General features: G+C 35.0%; 1 protein-coding gene across 3 annotated transcripts in view; it reads right to left on the reverse strand.

Moving 5' to 3' along the window:
- The window catches only part of IMMP2L (inner mitochondrial membrane peptidase subunit 2), an 867031-nt gene that overhangs the window by 209498 nt on the left and 636576 nt on the right, over positions 1-20957 (reverse strand). For all 3 annotated transcript variants that reach the window (XM_059171589.1, XM_059171592.1, XM_059171590.1), the window contains one exon: positions 3358-3460. In XM_059171589.1, coding sequence (XP_059027572.1) covers positions 3358-3460 — 103 coding nt within the window. The remainder of the gene's footprint in view (positions 1-3357; positions 3461-20957) is intronic.

Genomic DNA, 20957 nt, shown 5'->3' on the forward strand with positions numbered 1-20957 from the left:
TACCTGAATACGGAAAGAGTCAGCTCCATTATGATTTCTAGTAGGTCAAAATTTAAAACAAACTAGGTAAATTCTATTACAGAGTATAATTATTATTTAAAGAGTTAAAGCATGTAAAACTATTTGGATACATTTCTGTAATTATTTGGGAGGCAAATGAAGGATAAAGACTTCAACCAGTTTCCAAAAAGTCAAGATAAGCATATCAGAGACAATCCTGCCTGCCCTAAGATGGATTGTTTACATCAAAAACATATGCATTCCCTCCTTCCAAGGGGAGAAATGAATCAACCATCCAGAAAGCCTAGAGCTTACTGATGGACCTTCTACATATGACCCTCAAGTACACTGAATGATACCCAAAAAATGCAACTTAGAATTATTGGAAAAATATAATAATTTTCAAGTATGTATGAATTTTAAAATTCAGAATTATTTTAGTTTTTAAGAATTACCGAATCTTATTTTTTATTTTTTAGAATTATAAAAACTTTAAAATAATCACCAAAATATTCCAATAACCATTTATTAATCAAAAATGGAATCAGAGGGGTATCTGGGTGGCTCAGTTGGTTAAGTGCCTGACTCAGTTTTGGCTCAGGTCATGATCCTGGGATCCAGCCCTGTATGGCTCTCCATGCTCAGTGTGGAGTCTGCTTGAGATTCTCTCTTTCCCTCTCCCTCTCCCCACTCATGATCTCACTCTCTCACATAAATAAACAACAAATAAATCAATAAAATATATATATTTTTAAATGCAGCAAGAAAACTCTATACTCTATTGTCACAGTGATTTCACAATATCACAATTTAGCTTTAAATGAGGATTGTGCATTTTATTTCACTTGTTTCCCCTTTTGTCCTTTTAAGATGTGCTTGGGAGCATCAATATTAATAATTTTCCTAGTCATAAATGCTATTGGTACACAAAACAGAAGAGTTCATTGTAAAAGTAAAAAAAAAAAAAAAAAAGATTTACTGTAACTCATTAGATACAAATAGCTTTATACAGGACATGACAAATGTTTTCCTTCATCCTAGAAAGGTTCTTCACTTAATTTTGACAAATTAAAATAAAACTAGTTAAGTGAATGGACATTGATCGCTTAGCCCACCCCATGAACCAAGGGACTTAATGTTTGTTTGTTTATAACAATTAAAAAGAAAGGAAAACAACTGCTAAATTTCACAATGGTTTTGTGCCTCAGAATCTTGTACCAGTCATATTATATTGAACAAGTAGACTTCATTTAAAAACACAATTTTAGCCAAATGGCATTAAAAGGCTGCACACAATCTATCTGTCAATGTTTTGCATACTGTAGATTCTTATTATAATAAAAAAATGGGATCCTTCATAATGGTTCTTACTTTCTCTATTTATGCATTTATCTATCTATTTTTAGAGAGAGAGTACATGCACTCGAGCAGGGGGAGGGGCAGACGGAGGGGTAGAGGGAGAATCTTAAGCAGACTCTACACTAGGAGCCCAATGTGGGCTCAGTCTCAAGATCCTGAGATCATGACCTGAGGAAACTCAAGAGTCCCACGCTTAACCAAATGAGCCACCCAGGTGCCCCACTTTCTCTTTCTTTTAAAGATCATTACACTGAGGGTTATAGGCAATTCTCAGTATTCTGGCTATCAACTCTATCATTTTCTCTCCCAAGTAAGAAGCATACGGAGTATGATAGATTGACAATAATATTAGTTATATAAGCAATATTGTATTGGCTTTATTTATTCATAAAGAAAATGCAAAGCAATCTCAAACTTCAGGACTTTATTATGAGTACCTAATTATTCACCACACACCTCACACCTGATAATAAAACACAATAATTTTAACACTTAATTTCAGAGTCAATATCCTATTGAATTAAAACCCAAACCAAAGTTAACCAAAATTTTAATGTGGATTTGGCCAACAACACGATACACTCAAGAGATTTAATCTCATTGATGAGAGAGAAATAAAACTTCTTTTAGATGATTTATTTTTACTTTTAAGTTGCTACTAAATTTTTTCCCAAGTCACTTCTATTACACCCTAAATGACCTACAACATTTCCAATCTGTTCATCCCATCTTTGATATACCCTAAGAAGAATAAATTGCATTTTTATAATAATTAAAAGCAAAAATTTTGCTTTAAAATGCAAAAAAGGCCTTAGAAGATTTTATTATCATCACTGCAAACCCTACCTCCAAAAAGAAGTAGGAGTAATCTCATATAAAGTTTTCTTCCACTTATCCATATAACACCCATCCAAACCCACCTCTCTTACTGTTCTTTTAGCCAAAGGTAAGTCAATGTGACTGCTCCTCTAGTGACAATAATAGTGTTCACTCATAATACGTGATAGAAATTGTTTCATAGACCACTATTTAGTTTTAGACAAAAACAGGGGGGTGATCGTTTTTGCAAACATAGCTGAACATGCTCGATATTAATTTACACATACATAACAAGTATAGATGGGTCTAGCTATAGAAAAATCTAATGAGCTCAAGACCCAAGTTTTTAAACAGACCTAGGTAACTAGAAGTCAGTTTCTACTAACTAAAATATTCTGCACTTTATATGATGCTTTATTTCAGGAGTTCACAGAGAACTTCCATAAGCATTCAAAATGAAAACAATGACAAAATATCAGTTTAATCACATATTTCGTAGAATATAAACAAGGCATAATGAGTGTGCACATTTGTTATTAATTGTGAACAAAATGGGACTTACCAATATGATTTCCACATACCTGCATTTTTGACAAATATAGAAAATTGATGCATATAGGTCTTTTACACATTGTATCTATTAAACACTAACTGGAAACATAAAGCACAGTGTTTCTGTGGAGAAAAAAAAACCTAGAACTTCCTACTGGGATTTAGTTAGCCAGTGGAAACCATCTTCAGTACTTTATTAAAGGATCTAAGTTCTTTTCCATGAAACACACACACACACACTCACCCCCTCACAGTTTATATTATTTATATAATATTTGAAAGGAACTTTTCAGGGCGCCTGGGTGGCTCAGTGAGTTAAGCCTCTGCCTTCGGCTCAGGTCATGATCCCAGAGTCCTGGGATCTAGCCCGCATCAGGCTCTCTGCTCAGCAGGGAGCCTGCTTCCTCCTCTCTCTCTGCCTACTTGTGATCTCTGTATATCAAATAAATTAAAAAAAAAATATATATATATATATATATATTTTTTTTTTTTTTTTAAAGGAACTTTTCAAATATAAACTGCTTCACTACACAATTCACAGTCTTGGCTGGATTACCTCAGCAACCCACCTGACATAAGTTTGTTCTTATGTGTATCCAATTATTAGCATGCAATAAGTTGACTTACCGGCCCAAAAGAATTACTGTCAAAACTGTGTCCGTGATGATCACCTTCAACCCAGATGTGACCCCGGGGAACTTTGACATACCGATTTTTATGTCCGATGGTTCTAGAAATAAACAACATACATAACCACTGAGATAAGAACAGAAAGTATAAGTAGTTGAGCATAAAAAGAAATAAAGGGCAAAAATGCTGTTGCAAAGATGCAACAGATAATTACAGATGAACCATGAAGCTACTCTATAACTTCTTTTTTAAGTAACATTGGGTTAGGACCTTGTAAAACCTATGCACAGTATTTTTTTTTCACTTTTTACTTTTCTCACTTTTTTTTCCACTTTTCTCTAGGTAAAAAGGTTGGTAAAATATAAAGCAGAAGCACCAAATACTATTGGGGGGACAGAGGGAAAATGAGAGAGAATCCTCAAACAGACTCCCTACAGAGTGTGGAGCCAACGCAAGGTTCCATCCCAGGACCCAGAGATCATGACCTGAGCAAAAATCAAAAGTTAGATGCTCAACTGACAAGTCACCCAGGTCCCCAGGAACATTGTATATTCTTAAGGTTGACAAGGAAATGGAATAAGGAAAGGCTATCTCATACAGTGTTGGTGGCAATATAAAATGATACAACCTTTTTTCCTATTTTGCAATTTGGGACTGATTTTCATCAAATTTGTGAAGAGACTAAAATGTACATGCCTTTAACCTAATTATTACACTGTTTTGTAGAAATCTATTCCAAAGAAATAATGAGGAATGTGAATAAATATTTATCATCAGGAATATTCAACGCAAACTTTTTTTTTTTTTAAAGACAGACAGACTGCCAGCTGCAGTGCCCTATTTGGATGTGTCTGGAGTCTTGGAAGCTTAACTACCTTACGTTCTACAAATGGACCTGGGCAGCTCCTTTGCAGGTTTTAGCAGGGGAATCTCATACTCTTGACCAAAGAACAGTGCTCCTCTATTGGGAAAGGTCCTTCTCTTCCACAGAGCAAGTAGCACTTGTCAGGAGGGAGCAGCGAGGGAGGAAAGGGACACCCGCCTAGCCAGCCAGATCAGCTGAATCGACCCTGGCGATCAATGGGGTCACAGATATTGCAGCCAGATCTCCCTCACATCCTCAACACAAGCTTTTTTTTTTTTTTTTTTAACACAAGCTTTTTAATATCATATACATATTTCCTAAATATTCTACAACATGGGAATGGTTAAATAAATTTAATAAAAGGAACAAGATTAGAATAAAATATTAACCAATTCTATAATAATAAATTCTTCTGAGGACAGAGACTTTTTGTTTTGTTTTGTTTTGTTTTTTACTTCCCAAAGCATTTGGGAAAATGCCTAGCCTAAAAAAGCTTCTCCATAAATGTTGGTTGAATGAATGAATGAGTGAATGTCACCTTAAGTCTACAGAACTAAGCATAGACACTGAGGTTTGTGAGCTATTCTTTGGTATAGAATCCCTTTCAGACCATTTTTGTTAGTTAGGAAGCTGTATGTGTCCAAAAGAATGCATTAAAAAAAAAAGAAGAAGAAGTCTACACATAAATTGGTGCTATAGAAATTAAAACTATTCATTATCTAGAATGGTTTTTAATTTTCAAGATAACTTCAGTGTTGAATTACTTTGCTTGAAATCAGTAAATCATTCATGCAAGGAAGCAATGTTGTGGCCATTAGAAGCCCACAGTAAGTTAATGACTGCCGTTTATTTTTAATTACTACTGGGAAGAAGAGTTTCAGCTTTCTAAAGAAAAGCGAAAACAAGTTGAACACATCTCACCATCATATACTCTGTAATACAAGAGTTCTTCAATTAAAATCTGTCAATTAGTTCTTGACATCACTACTGCTTTTATCATGAGATTGTCTCTAAGAACTAATATCCCACATCAAGTGTTAATGACCAGAGAAGACCCTTTTACTTAATTGTTGGCAAGGCACACTTTCCTATTAAGTCCAAACATTTGTTCACCTTATTATGCTGGTTATTTTGGATATTTAGAAAGAAAACAATTACTCATTTTGTCTCTTCAAGCAGAATTATGAAATAAAACCAGTATAAAACCATCTCTGTAATGAAATGGTAGATGTTAAGTCAAACATATTCTTCTGGAAACAAGAAGACTGATATAAAACTCAGATTCAGTTTCAATGTCATATGAACCAGGGAGTCAAGATACTTGTGATAGAAAATGACAGTATTATAAAATTACCAGTGACAGTTACACATTTCCTTGCATTGACCATCTTACCTAAAAAATCTGAATACACCCAACGTCCCATCATTTTCTAGCCTCTTATAATGCCTTATTTTTCTTCACTGCAACTACTAACACTAGACATTCACTTATTGTTCTTTTGTTTATTGCCCATCCTTATCCCCCAACCCCCCCACCTCCCCCCCCCACCTCTCCACCCCCACCCCACCAACTAGAATGTCAACTTTGGAACTTTGCCTTTCTTGTTCACTTTCTTTGTATCCCCAGAGCCCAGAAGAAAGCATTCTACAAAGAGTTCTACAGATATTTGTTAAATAAATGACCAAATGACTGAATAACTGAAGAATAAAAAATACCATAACAAAGGCAGATTAATAGGATGGAAAGTTCAGAATCTGAAACCAGACTAAACTAGTTATCTTGCTACTAGAACTCATAAGTAATCTTGTGAAAGTCACTTAGCGTTTACCTCCATCAGTCTATCTTTAAAATAGGATGAATAAGACATACCCCAACTGGGTTGAGATGAAGTCAGTGGTTAAATGAGAATATACTGGAGAGGTCACTAAGAGAGCATAGTCTCTGCAATCAGCCTCTTTTGGCTTCTCTGTTTGACTGAACACTTTCAAGTTCACGTGACCTTGAGAAAGTTGATGTAATTCTGTCAGTGTTCTCATTTGAAGAACAGAGCAAATAATGGTACCTAACTCAAAACGTTGTTCCATGAATAAAGTGTTATGTATTAAACACTTGACAAATGGATTCTCATATAGTAGAGACTGTTTTTAGGCACCCATATATTTCGGATATAGTAAGAACCCAATAAGTGGTAGTTATCATTGCTATTGTCTTCTGTTGTCCACTGTTTTTTCTTTTCATAATTCAGAATGTATTCAGCCTCCACTATCTATTAGCATCAGTCTCTTAAAATTACCTGAGCTATGTCTCAATAATTTCTTTCGCCCACAGTTGCACTGTGACTACAGACTATTTTTTAATCTTACAATAAATCTTTTTTTTTTCTCTTGATTCATATGCTCTTCTGGGGTTTCTAAAACTTATATGGGAAAACACAATCTGCTTGTGCATATTTAAAGATGCAGAGAGTAGTAGGTGAAAACACAATCTATTTGGGTTTTCACTTACTAATCACTTGCATTTTTGAATGTCACAGTGCTAATAGGAGTGGTTTACCTTGATACCAAACAGGTGTGAAAGAACACTTTGAGCTGTAAAACTCTGATAAAATTCATTTCATTTGCATAGTGCATATTTCTCAGGTTCCAGTCTAACTTTTTAAAAAAATAACCAAAGTAGCTTTAAAAAATATGATGCTAAAATATCGAGCTGGTTTCTTTTAGGACTGCCAAAGAAATATAATACTCCTAATAGAATTCCTCTGGAGAAGGAATTTTAAATAGCTTTGTGCTTCTGAATTCACATAAAAGAAAGACAAGATAATCTTTCAGGTGATTTAACAGTTAAGTGAGGTGTCAGCATACAAGGTTGTATGTATCTATGGCTTGCAAATAATTTTGGTTTGACAGTCAAAAATGAGTTCTGTATGGTATTTTAACTACCTGTCTACAAAGAGGCATTTTTAGTACTAGCTTTACCAAGACAAGTTACTAGGTCTTATAAATGGAATGAAGAATGATTGCCTCCAATTTGATTTGACCTTGAAAACATTTTTTAAAAAATTTCAGAGTCTTTTGAGTGTCATCAGTTGAATACAAAATTATCAATATAAGCCCAGATACTACAAGAAGGAAAAAAAAATTGTATTTAAAGTATTTTCCAAATAGACACACAAATACATACACATTCTTAACTTGTATAATTAGTATTAATAATTCATGATTTGTTAAGTATTTTTGTTTCTTTATTTTTCAAACAATTATATTGATTATTCTCATTGTCCAAAGTAGTGGCTTCCCTGAATATGTTTGCTGCTCCCTGAATCCTAGACCCCTGGTTTTCATTATCCTGAAGGGACTTTCAGGACTTAGCAATATCAGGAACTGGAATGAGATCTCTATTATCATCATCATCACTAATAGACTAGAATAGAAAAAAAAAAAAAAATCTACCATCAGGAAAGGAAAACAAGGATACTTGTCTACCAAGGATTGGCATCTAGAAGAGACAATAATTCTCCCTTGAGAATCCATATCCTGCTTGCAGATGAGATTGGGGTTCAAATTCACACTGCTTGTGTGGTCTAAGGAAATTAAGAATTAACTTTAATTGGCCCCAGGAATCTGGCAGAAGGAAATATGAGTCTCTTCAAGAAAAATCGTTCATTTCAGAGTTTTCAGGTTTTCTATAGTTAAGTCCCAGCCAGTAAGAGCTCATCATCCAAAATAACACAACTCAAAAGGAAACAGCCAGTATTAATGAGTCAAGGCAAACAATAAACAGCAGAATTAGATCCCCAGGGACTTAAAATACTGGATTTATCAGACACAGAATACAAATTATGCATATCTCAGTACTTTTTTAAGAATTAAAAGGGGGGGGGGGCACCTGGGTGGCTCAGTGGGTTAAAGCCTCTGCCTTCAGCTCAGGTCATGATCCCAGGGTCCGGGGATCGAGTCTTACATTGGGCTTTCTGCTCAGCAGGGAGCCTACTTCCTCCTCTCTCTGCCTGCTTCTCTGCCTACTTGTGATCTCTGTCTCAAATAAATAAATAAAATCTTTAAAAAGAATTAAAAAGGGAACTTTTAAAAATGTGAGCAAGAAACAGTACCCTACTTTTAAGGGCAGACGTTTGAAAAAGAATCAAATAGAACTCCTAATTTTTAAAATACAGTGGACCCTTGAACAATGTGGGGGCTGGGTGCTGACCCCCCAGTGCAGTAGAAAATACTCGTAAAATTTTCGACCCCCCTAAAACTTAATAGCTACTATTGACCAAAAACCTTTCTGATAACATAAGCAGTCAACTCACCCTTTTTTTGTTATATGTATTTCACACTGTATCCCTACAACAGAGTAAGCTAGAGAAAAGGAAACATTATTAAGAAATCATAATGGGGGTGCCTGGGTGGCTCAGTGGGTTAAAGCCTCTGCCTTCAGCTTGGGTCATGGTCCCAGGGTCCTGGGATTGAGCCCCGCATGGGGCTCTCTGCTCAGCAGGGAGCCTGTTTGTTTCCTCCTCTCTCTCTGCCTGCCTCTCTGCCTACTTGTGATCTCTGAATGTCAAATAAATAAATAAAATCTTAAAAAAAAATAAAATCGTGAAGAGAAAATACATTTATAGTAGTGTACCCTGTTTATCAAAAGAAATTCACATATAAATGGACCCAGCCAAGTCAAATCCATGTTATTCACGGGTCAACTGTATATAACTGTATGTAATTGAATTGGAGGTGGGCAAAAAGCAGATTCCTAAAAGCTAAAGAAAAGGTTATTTAGAATTTAGAACAGAGAGGTAAAGAAATAAAATAGAAGAGATGTTATGAGACATAGAGGACATTATTGGGAAATGTAACCTAAGTGTAATCAGAGTCCCAAAGGAAGAGAATAAAAGAAAACAAGGAAAGGCAATATTTAAAGAGATAGTGGTAGAGAACTTTTCAAAATCGATGAAAGCATAAATTCAAAGAGTCTGCAAAGTGAACCAACCACAAGAAAAATAAGAAAATGAAGAAATCACACCTTGATACAATGTAAGGAATTTGTAAAACTCTAAAGACCCTCTTGCCTCCCCAAATTTCTGAGATGCTGCCAGAGGATAAAAGGGCAGATTATCTCCAAACTAACAGGAGAGTTTCCACACTAGGGTAACCCAGTCATGTTAAGTATACAATTCAGTGAGGTTTAGCAATTGATACAATCATATAATCACTAGATCAAGGTATATAAAACACTCGAATCATCCGACAAAGTTTCCTCATACCCTTCAGCAGGCATCTCTGCCCTCACTAACATCCTTGGATCCAGGTAACTGGACTGAGCTGCTCCTATCCCTACAGTCTTGCCTTTCTAGACTTTCCCACAAATGATATCACTCAGCATGCATTATTTTATTTCTGGCTTGTTTAAAGTAGTCTAATGCTTTTGGGATCAATTTATGATAGTGCATGTATTAGAAATTTGATACCATTTTTTTCTTAACAATATATAGATATACAGTTGGTTTATCAAGCAATAGTTCATGGACACTTGGGCTATTGCCAGTTTTTGGCTATCATCAACAAAGCAGCTGTGAATATTTCAGCATATATATTTATGTGGACAAGTATCTATAAGTGAAATGGTTGGGCTATCTGGTAACTGAATGATAACCTGTCTTTTCCCTAATGACTAATACTTCTGAGTATGTATTTGTCGTTTGCTTTCTTCTTTGGTGAATTATTAAAGCTTTGAAAAATGAAATTCAGTGGTTTGCTTCTTATTACTGAGTTATATAACTTCTTTATATACTCTGGATATAACTCTTATCAGATTTATATTTTTGTAATTATTTTCTCCTAATCTGTGGCATTTTTTTTGTTTTCTTAACAGTTTTCTACAAAGAACAAGCATTTATAATTTTCATGAGGTTTATTTAGTAATTTTTTTCTTTTATAATATGTTTTATGCCATAAAAAATCTTTGCCTAATCCAAAGTCACAAAATTTTTTTTTCTATTTTTTTCTTCTACCTTTCTAGTTTTATGCCTTTTTAAAAAATAAGGCACAAAAGAAAGTTCAAGCTTAGTTATTCTTTTCTTTCTTTCTTTTCTTCTTGCAAATGAATAGCCACATTTCTAATTCCATTTTTTAAAAAGGATTTTTTCTTAACTGAATTACCTTGTGCTATGGACTAAGTTATGTCCCCTCAGAATTCATATGTTGAAGCCCTACTTCCCACATGGAGATGGAGCCTTTGAGAGAGAGGTTTAGATGGGGACAGAGGGGTAGGGCCTTCACAAGAGAATTAGTACCCTTATAAGAAAGGACTAGAAAAAGCTAGAGTGATCTCTCTCTCTTCTTCCCCCACTGTCCACCCCATCCTCTCACTCTATTACCATGTGACAACTTATACGAATAACACGCGGAAAAGGAGGAAAGGGAAATAAATTTTTCTAAGGTTTTTGAATTTTTCTAGTGAAGAATAGAGATATTTATTATCATTGGACTTTGTTTGGTATGGATTTAAATAATTTTAGGAATCATAGCAGAAATGTAGTTTATAACTCCCCAACCAGTAGACCAAAAATAGAATTTAAAAATCCCAGTTAATGCAGGGGCCCCTGGATGGCTCAAATGGTTAGGCTTCAGACTCTTGGTTTACGCTCAGGTCATGCTCTCATGGTTCGTGAGATGGAGCCCCATGTCAGGCTCCACACTCAGTGGGGAGTATGCTTGAAGATTCTCTCCGTCTGCCTCTCCCCTTGACTCTTGCATGCTCTCTCTCTCTAAAATAAATCAATATTTTCTAAAAATCTCAGTTAATGCAAAAGAATGCAGAAAATTAAAAAGTAAGTAGGAAAGGCAGGATCAATAGAAAGCACAAAATAAGATGGAATTTAAGTATATCATTAAGCATAATAAAAGTAGGTGAACTAATATAGCTAACTGAAAAAAATTATTGACCAACTATGTAAAAATTATAGCTACATGCTGCTCATAAAATAGACACATAAAACAAAAGGCTACCAAGAATTTGCTAATCATAATAAAATGATAAATCATTAGCACTCAGACAAAATGAAATCAGGTCTGTATGATAAGATTAAAGTGTTTATAGGACCTGATCCGGAAACCACTGAAGCTTACTTTATCCTATAGAAAGATTTTAAGGAGGAAGTGAGCTTAAAACTCTTTCATGAGTAAAGTTAAATTTTGTTTAATTAAAATCCATGGTCAGGGTCAATATTCTAGAATGTCAAAGGATCTCTGCTCTAACAACATGGTAAGCTTTAATACTGTTCCATATATCCGTTCTCTCTTCTAACTTTAAATGCTACCAATTGTTATATTTGCTTAGTAGAAAAATGCTAAGGTATGGAGACTCAATACTCTTCCCTTGGAGCTTATATTGAATTAGAAATGGCATGTAATTTTAAAAATGTGTGTAATTAATAGAGGGTGAATTTAAGCAAATTAGGTGATAATATTTCTAGGATGTTGAATCACCTAGAGCTACCTGTAAGGAGGACACTTCTTAAGATCACAGTTGGAAAGATACCAGCAATGATCTAATAAAACTCCTCTTGGTACACATAAAGTAGAGGCAAAAAGCATTTAGGTGAAGTCACCTAGTTAGTGGCAGATAAAAGACTATATAAACCAGATTCTATAATTTCCTTTCCACTGCACCATAGATCATAACTATTTGAGATTCCAAAGAATAGGTCTTAACATCTTTTCAGTGGGGGAAAAAAAATGAAATGTCATTCTCTAAATAGACTGCAGATTGTTGCTAGGTGATTAGAGCAAATCTATTTAGTTCATTTAAACAAGAAATAAGGTTTATACAGATTCACAATAAAGTTATGGAATTAATTTTGTAAATTTAATATGAATGCTCTTAGTACAGCCAAGAATTTTTTTAGTGAATATTCCTGATGTCCTTTTTTTTTTTCCCCTAAATTTGGATTATAGGAGTATAGATGCGACAGTTTCCTTAATAGAATGTTTTCTCCTATTACACATACATCTTAAAAATATCTATGGCTGTGCATAAAAATCACTGTAGTTGTTAGTGAAAATTTGAGAAAGATATCAACATTCATCAAACACTAGATTCCATCCATGCTAGGTCAGGACACATATATAATACATACTTAGGCTATGCTGATCAATCTAGTAATGAGGTGGCAGTTTATGCTGTATTACCTTGCAAGTTAGGGTTAGTTTATGAGGATAAGCTTATGGATGCTGTAAGAATGTGGACTCTGCTTTTTCTTTCCTGCTAGAAACAAACATTTATTGAATGACTACTGTGTGAAACACTATAACAGGTATGCATGAGAGCACAGAAAAGAGTAAGATCTTGTCCCTACTACCAAGATTATAACTTCTACCATGATGCAAACATATGCAACTAAAGTTTGTAAAATACATATGACAATCCAAACTATCATAGATGAAATTTAACAAGTTGGAAGCATCTGCAAGAAAATGATTGATGAAAGGAGGAAAAAAATAAATGAATGAATGTCAAATGTCTCTAACCACATAGGTGTTCAAAGTATGGTATTCTCTTGGTTTGAAATAGCCAGGAAAAGGCATTATGAATATCTGAGTCAAGATATGAAGAAGGGATAGATAAAAGCTAACAGGTAAAGAAGGTAGTATGTAATTCAAATCTCATTCTCTTACAGAAAAAAAAAAAAAAAAAAAAAAAAGATTTCCTTTTCCTTAGTGCATTATTTCCTGGAAATACAGCACCATAAATTAAGGGGAATATTTTGTAAGCCACTCTAGAATGAAGACTTCAAGTAATTACAATAGGATGGAAAGTCAAACATATTGAAATTATTTCATTCTAAAGATATTATTGACTTTTTCTCTTATTCTCCTTAATTCCTTCTTATTCTTCTATGCTATGCTATTATGACACATCCAGTATTAACTTATCTTAGATCATATTAAGTCAAGATTTTTAAGTAGGTAAATGTATTACTGAGTTAGAGCATAATTATAAATATTGTATAAGCTATTATATATTATATAAACATTATATCAGCTATCTGAATATAGAAAAGATAACTCCATGTAGAAAAGATAAGAATGTATCTAACTTGCATATATTTAAAATTAGTTTTTGCTAAAATGGTAAAAACATGAAATGCCAAAGGTTTAAACACCATAATCAGTTTATCTACTGTTAAACTGGATCTTACCAGGAATAGAAATAGTGACTCATATCATTATTCAATGGAAATCTTCCTAGCATACCAATTTAAATAAAATAGCGAGTTTGTAATGCATAATTTTATATTTCAAAAAAATCAATATTTATTATAAATGGCATTATTGCATTTGTTTACAAAGTCCTTTCTCAAAATAATTTCCTGGGTATCTGTATTATTCATCATTTAGTATAATAGCTTTTTCTCACATGCTATTTATACAGGGGGAAAATATATTTCAGTGCTTTTTAATGTAAGGTTCTTAGATATTGGAGGAAATATGAATAATTTTCCATCTGTTTGCTCTGATCTCAGTCTTGCAACCTGAATATTCCTTTTAACATTAAAAGAAATATATGCTATTTTCTTTATTTCCTACAAACAAAATTAACAAGACTTTGGACTAACTACTAGTCATTAATCTTTAAATGACTAGTAATTAATTTTTAAATCACTAGTAATTGATTACTAGTAATTAATTTTTAAATCACCATTTTTTTAAGTTTTAATTACACACCAATAACATTTCTAAATACAACTACATCACAAGAGGCAGTTGGAATTTGGTTAAATCTGAATTGAGATCCTTCTTCTTACATGAACAATACTGCAAAATAGCAGAGCTACCTAATTAATATCACCAGGGATTCATTTAATCATCAATTATTTCTTCCAACTGACTATTCCTTAATACATCTTTATTTAACAGCTTTATTCAAACAAATAGTATTATAGAGAGAGAATATAATGATTTACTACACTACACATATGACAGCTACAGATTACTCTTCACAAAATATAAATATGAATAATACAGGTTTTAGGAAGTACCAATAGGAGAGCTTGCTAATTCAAGCCTTACTTGTTGCAGCCTACATGAACCTATATTATAAAACCACATTATAATGTCTAGAATACCAGAATACCATGTAAACGTGTGAGTGAAGTGCTTGAAAATCAGAAAAGATGTTGTTCTTTCCCCCTACATGGGACTATGACATGGCGGCACAGTCCCAACCAGTGAAGACTCTGGGCTACGGAAAATGAACGAAATTATGGATCAGAATACCTGCATGCCAACTTGTTTTGTTGTAAACATAAAACTTACCTAAAACTTCCTAGGATATTTTGTTTCATACTTAATTCTTGAATATTTGCTATTAGTGACCAAGCCTCAAGTAAGTAGAGAGCAATGCTCTCAGCTTCCAAGAAATGTGGTCTTGAGCGTTAAGTCTGACTTTTCCATTATGGAAGACAAAATTCAGGGAAGGTTCAATTCGGATAGGAAGAATAGGAAATCACTTTAAATGAGGTCTTATTAAACCTCTAACATAACCCAGAATAATACCAAACAGCATAAAATAGACTTCTATAAAAACTGAGTTTGTAACGGAGAATGTCTGGGTTGTAAGAAATCAGATGCTTGTGGATAAGATGAACCTTGGAAAGATGTGATTGCTCATATTGTTGTGTCATATAAATTGAAGAGTCAATCCACCAGAATCACATCTTCTAGACATTCTGCTATATAGACACACTGCTGTCCTCTTAAAGAAAATTTTTAAAAAATACAAATCACCATGTGAAACTGGAAACCAGAGAGAAAGTCCATAGCTAATCTCCTTCCTGGACTGCTACAGTCACTTTCTCACTAGGTTTTATGTCTCTATTTTCCACTATTTTTAGTCATTCGCCACACAAGTCTAATCGTGTCATACTCCTTGCCTGTTGAAAAGTTTCTAATGGCTTTCCATCACACAGAATAAAATCCAAATTGCTTACTGTGAACCTGCAAGCCTTATATGCAACAGTCCCAGTCTTGGCACTCTAGATAGGTTGAGCCGGAAAATTCTTAGTCAACCGGAGCTGACCTGTGTAATTTAGGATATTCAGTAAAACCTCCCCGGCCCCTGTTTACTAGATCTCAGTAACGACAGCATCTCCTTCACAGTTTTGACAACCAAAAATGTCTCCAAGCATTGCCAAATATCTCCCGAATAGGGGTAGAGGGCACAAAACTGCCCCCCTCTGGGAATCTCTGCTTTACAGGATCTGTTCCTTCATTACACCTTCAACCTCAACTGCTCTTGCTCATTTTACGTCATCCACACTAGCCTCTTCGATTCCTTCAACACACCGTGAGACCTCTTGACTCTGGTCCTTTTCTTCACTTGTTATCCTCTGTGTGGAATGTTCTTTGGATTCTGTGTTCCTATTTAAATCTTCTGTCTAGACAGTTCCTTGTCACCCTTTCCCCCTCAGCATATTTTCCTCCATAGCACTATCTGTTCCCTGGCTTTATAATCTGTCTCATGGTTTACTTGCTTTCTGTCTATCTTCTGGACTTCACTGTAAATTCTATTAAGGCAGAAACTTTAAATGTCTTGTTCAACATGGTCTTCCTAATTCCTAAAACTGGGATTTAGGAAGTGCCTGTCTGTATTCTCAATAGGTGCTCAACAAATATATACTGACTAAATGGGTGAGTGAGAATTCTGGTAATAGTCCTCTTTATAATACGATAAAAAAATAAGGTTACTCTTTTTTCTGATTTCTGACAACAGCATCACATAGTATCTTGAACTGAAAAGGATTTTATACCTTCAGACAACAAAGTCATTTTGCAGGTAAGAAATCAGAGACCTGGAGAGATGAGTTTGTCAACAGTAACTGACTTAGTTTGTGTTAATTGACCTTTAAAAATCAAAATTATGGGGATGCCTAGGTGGCTCAGTTAGTTAAACAGCTGCCTTCGGCTCAGGTCATGATCCCAGCGTCCTGGGATCGAGTCCTGCATCAGACTCCTTGCTCGGCGGGGAGCCTGCTTCTCCCTCTGCCTCTGCCTGCCATTCTGTCTGCCTGTGCTCACTCGCTCTCCCCCTTTCTCTGATAAATAAATAAAATCTTTAAAAAAAAATCAAAATGATGAATACCAAATTTTAAAGCTTCTCTTTATAATCCTCCTCATGGGCATTTTACCCACAGTGATGGAAGCTTCATTTACAAATTAATTTTTTAGGGAATTTGAATCAAACATAAGTATAGGTATTGAGTTTAAGATAATTATTTAAGAAGGCTACAGGTTGCCATCTTGATAAGTGGAGATCATTTTGTCTTAGATTTCAGATAGGAAATTCCCTCAGTAACACACCAGATAGTAAAAGGAATCACTGAAACACACACACACACACACACACACACACACACACACGCACACAGTGGCTTATAATTTATAGAAATGCAATTAATTTGTGATTATAAACTAAAATAACTCAAAATGTATAAAGTGTAGAATTAGGTAACTGGCATCAACATCTGAATGCATTCATTTTATGGAGTTTGTAAACTAATTTGATCAAAGCGTGTTCAGGAAGATTATAAAGTTAAGTATGGCAAAGCCTCTGACCTCAAGAAACACAATATAAAGAATGATATACACAGAAATTACAACTGAAAGCAGAACATGATAAATGCTGGATGTGAGATATAATGACCATGATAATAAGGTACTATTTACTAAGTACTTACTATAGAGGTAGGACACTAAATGACAGTAATTTAGGCTTTGTTAAACAGAGAAAATAGTAAAGCATTTGAACCTAGATACACAAAACCTGTGCAGTTAATGAGTACTGTACCCCCCTTTAAGAAAAAGATTAGTCCCGACCGAGCTGATACTGATCGGGGAAATTAGAAAAATATGAGTTATGGGCATGGGTGGTATAAAATGTGACTAAAAGCATATAGATGATAAAGTGTATCAAGGATTCATATTAGAAAAACCCTGAATTCTTTGATTAGGCTAAATGCAGTTTAATGGAAGCTAACAAACATACATTATAAATTGGGGATGGACAGACTGTAGCAAAACTTAAATATCCATCTAAGAAGTATATACTCTATTTTGTAGGCAATGGGGGACACTTGAAGGGTGTTAATAAGAAGTGACAAGATCTTGTCATACAGAATTATCTTCATAGGACTAGCAGCCCAGAGCAAAATGGACACAGCTGAAAGTTCAGCTGCCAATAAAAACCATTCTTCCAGATACATTCAAATCCACTAATCTCCAGAGTTTAGTCTTTGATTTCTGCACAAAACCTATTGGTTATAGAGAAAATATTTCTTGGAGACAATATTTTGGTGTATATGGTATGTGGCCACTTCACTTTGGGTGATGGTTCTTACTGAGACCTAATTGCATTCGTCTCACCCCTTTGTTTGGGGCTTGCTATATATTCAGATCATGGCGGGGTTGGGGGCACACAATATTTAAGTACTTCAGCTTCTCAGCTCTAGCACATCGTAGGTTAAATGGCTATTAGCCAGTGAAAGTGAGTCCAAGAGAAGCGTATGTTCTCTCTTAAGCACCAGAACCACATAATTAACATAATCTTTATATCTTCTGATTGGATTTCTATCTCATTCTAATAAAAGCAATCCTGTTTCACCCTTATCAAAAATCATCCCACTTAGATAATAAATGCTTATAATTATATCCTCTTCATGATTACAAAATATCACTTTGATTAGATGAAGGAGGCTTGCCATGGAAACCGCTACATCTACCTAAACCTAACTTTGCTGTTTACTGATAGTTATGTATCATATTTTGTAACCTGTTTTCCCTTTTACACATAATCAGACTGACCACAATACCTTAAAAAAAGAAAATGTTTTGGAGCTCATCATTCTCAAGTCAAAATTTCACATGACTCCTTTGTTATATGGGTTCTATTCTCAGAACCAGAATATTATTAATCTTTAAGTCATGGTCACGTCTGTGATTGCCCTGTAGATTTATTCTGGATAGGATAGTAGGATTAGAAAAGTTTAATTTATTACTTTTCTTTACATTTTTAAAAACTGTCCTATCATGTCTTCTCCATTAGGGGGGAAAAAAAGTAAAAAAGGGCTGAATACATTAATTTCCTCCAAATTTTTAATTATAGTATGTTTTGTCTGGGTAGTCATTTGTAATAGACATTTAGAGGAGTATACAACCAATCTTGAAATGTCTGGTAAGATACTGCAGACTAGGTAATATCTAAAACCAACAGATGAGTCAGTTAGCAAAAAGAAGGTTAAGGAAAGGCATTTCAGGCAAAGGGGAAGCACATTTAAAGACAGAAAATGAGACTTCAGAAAGCACTTCAACATAAATACCAGAAGAATCCTGAATTCTGTGGTTTGGCTAGCACATGGGTGTGAAGGTACATATGGTATCATATTTCAAAGATATTAGAAATCCCCTCATTCAACACAATCCAGATTGGTATTTGTAAGATTAATATCTTTTTAAGTTGGCAAGGCATGGATTTATACTTTAAAAATCATACATTCATTTTTCTTTCTTTTTTTTTTTTCTTTTTTAGAGAGAGAGAGAGGGCACCTGAGAGTACAGGACAGGCAGAAGGCAAGGCAGAGAGAGAGACTCTTAAGCAATCCTCACACCCAGTTCAGAGCCCTACACAGGGCTACATCTCATGATCTTAAGATCATGACCTGAGCAGAAATCAGGAGGCATTTGCTTAACCAAATTAACTATGCAGGCACCCCTCATACATTCATTTCTTAATTATATCATTGTATTATTAAACATATGATACTCAATTAATTCAATCTCCTGAGATAAGAAGTCCTTCTCTTTGGATTGAAGCTCAGAAGTTGAAGGTCTGATAAGTCTTTCCTACACCATATTCAACAACACTGTTTAGAATTCCCAGTTTTAGCTTCTTCACATTGGAGTGAAAACTTAAAAATGGTATTTGTAACAAAATCTGAATAAAGAACCCTTCTAGACTTTTACCAATTTTTCCTAGGCATTCACAGTTGTCTGACCACATGTGATAGCTATTTAAAAAAGAAAAGTCACTGTACATTTGTCTCTCAAGACATTTGACTTTTTTTCTTATTCATATTTCACCAATTCATAGAATAATTCAAGTACATATGTACCATATGTACTTGTAGGTACAACTAGCATAAATATGTTTGGGAATCATCACAACTGATTTCTTTAGGCTACACACTTTGGCGGGTGGGAGCAAGAGTCCAGAGTATTACTTAGGTGTAACTTTTCAGCTGTGAACACGCTAGGTCATAACCTCAGACAAATGGTTTCCAGAAGTAATGAAGAGCTTGAGTGAATCGAGGTGGTCCAGGAGAAGGATTCATTCACAAGAGCATCTGTTTGGTGCAGTGTGACAGAACAAAAGGCAGGAGAATGCAACACCAGCGAAAACTGTGGTTTGCAAGAATAGCAAGATAGGCACTGTGAGGTAGGGGCTCAAATCAAGGAGCCAATTTGGAAAGGTATTCTGAGCGGGGCTTTGGAACATGACTCTGCAGCTGGTCTGCCTGGGTTGGAATGCTCTCTCTCCACTTATTAACCATGTCACCTTGGGCAAGCTACTCAAGACTTGTTTAGTGATTCCGTTTCCACAATTAAAAAAAAAAGTTGTTGTTCATGAGGTGTTGTTGGGATTAGATGAGTTAATATTGCAAAATGTGAGCTTAGAGCAGTGTCTGGTCCAAACAGGTACTCCATCAGTGTCAACTTTATTATTATACAAAAGTGATGATGAGTAACAGTTTCTAGATTTACTGTCCCGGGACAATCCCAGGACGCGGTCAGGACTTCATATATGAAAAGTCCTCTGAACAGGGCTGGCACGTGGTACAATTTTTACATTAATTTGTTGTTATTGTTATGGGCCATTTAAAGGTTTTAAGTGATAGGGCGATCAGATTTGTATTTCAGAAGGAGAAATGCCAAGGGGGAGAGGGAGGGACCGAGGAGTGGGTGGGAGCCAAACCTCAAAGTGGAGAATGCTTAGTAGGTCGTTGATGCTGAACACGGACACTCCCAGGATGGAAAGGTAGAAGACAACTAGGAGTCAAGACACCGCAGTAGCAGAACTGATAGCAGTTGCTTCCTGACTGCATGTGGCTCATGAGGGAGAGGGAGGAGGTGAAACCATTGATCATGCATGCTGCTTTCTATGGAGATACACTCAAACACCACCTATGTTTTTATTTACGGGTATACTCAGGAAAGTAGTAAGGAAGGCAAAGCAAATATTAATAAGAAATTCATAAAATTGGCTACAAAAGGAGAAAAAGCCTTATCCTTATAAACAGTAGCTCTGCTTCAAGCAACCTCAGTGTCCAGAGTGAACTGACCCCTTTCTTATTAAGCCATCAAACCTCACTCTCCCCTTCAAAATTATTTATAGTTTAGTCTCACTAAACCATGCAGGCATTCCTTGAAGATCCAGGCATGAAAAGTCTTATGGAATAATTCTTTGAACATCTTTCCTTAGATATGAACTTGCTGGGTAACTGATTTAGTGTTCACTCTACCGATAAAACTCTACAACAAAGTCAGGTAGTAAAAGCATTATTCTCCTGCTATTGAAATGTAAAAGGCTTTGAGGATGTTTCAGATGTTTCTGTGTATAGTCTTCCCTGGAATCAGGCAAATATTGATACTTAAGCTATATTTAAGGTTTCTAAGATCACAC

The sequence above is a fragment of the Mustela lutreola genome, chromosome 4 (genome assembly GCF_030435805.1).
Source record: "Mustela lutreola isolate mMusLut2 chromosome 4, mMusLut2.pri, whole genome shotgun sequence".
Classification (NCBI taxonomy): Eukaryota; Metazoa; Chordata; class Mammalia; order Carnivora; family Mustelidae; genus Mustela; species Mustela lutreola.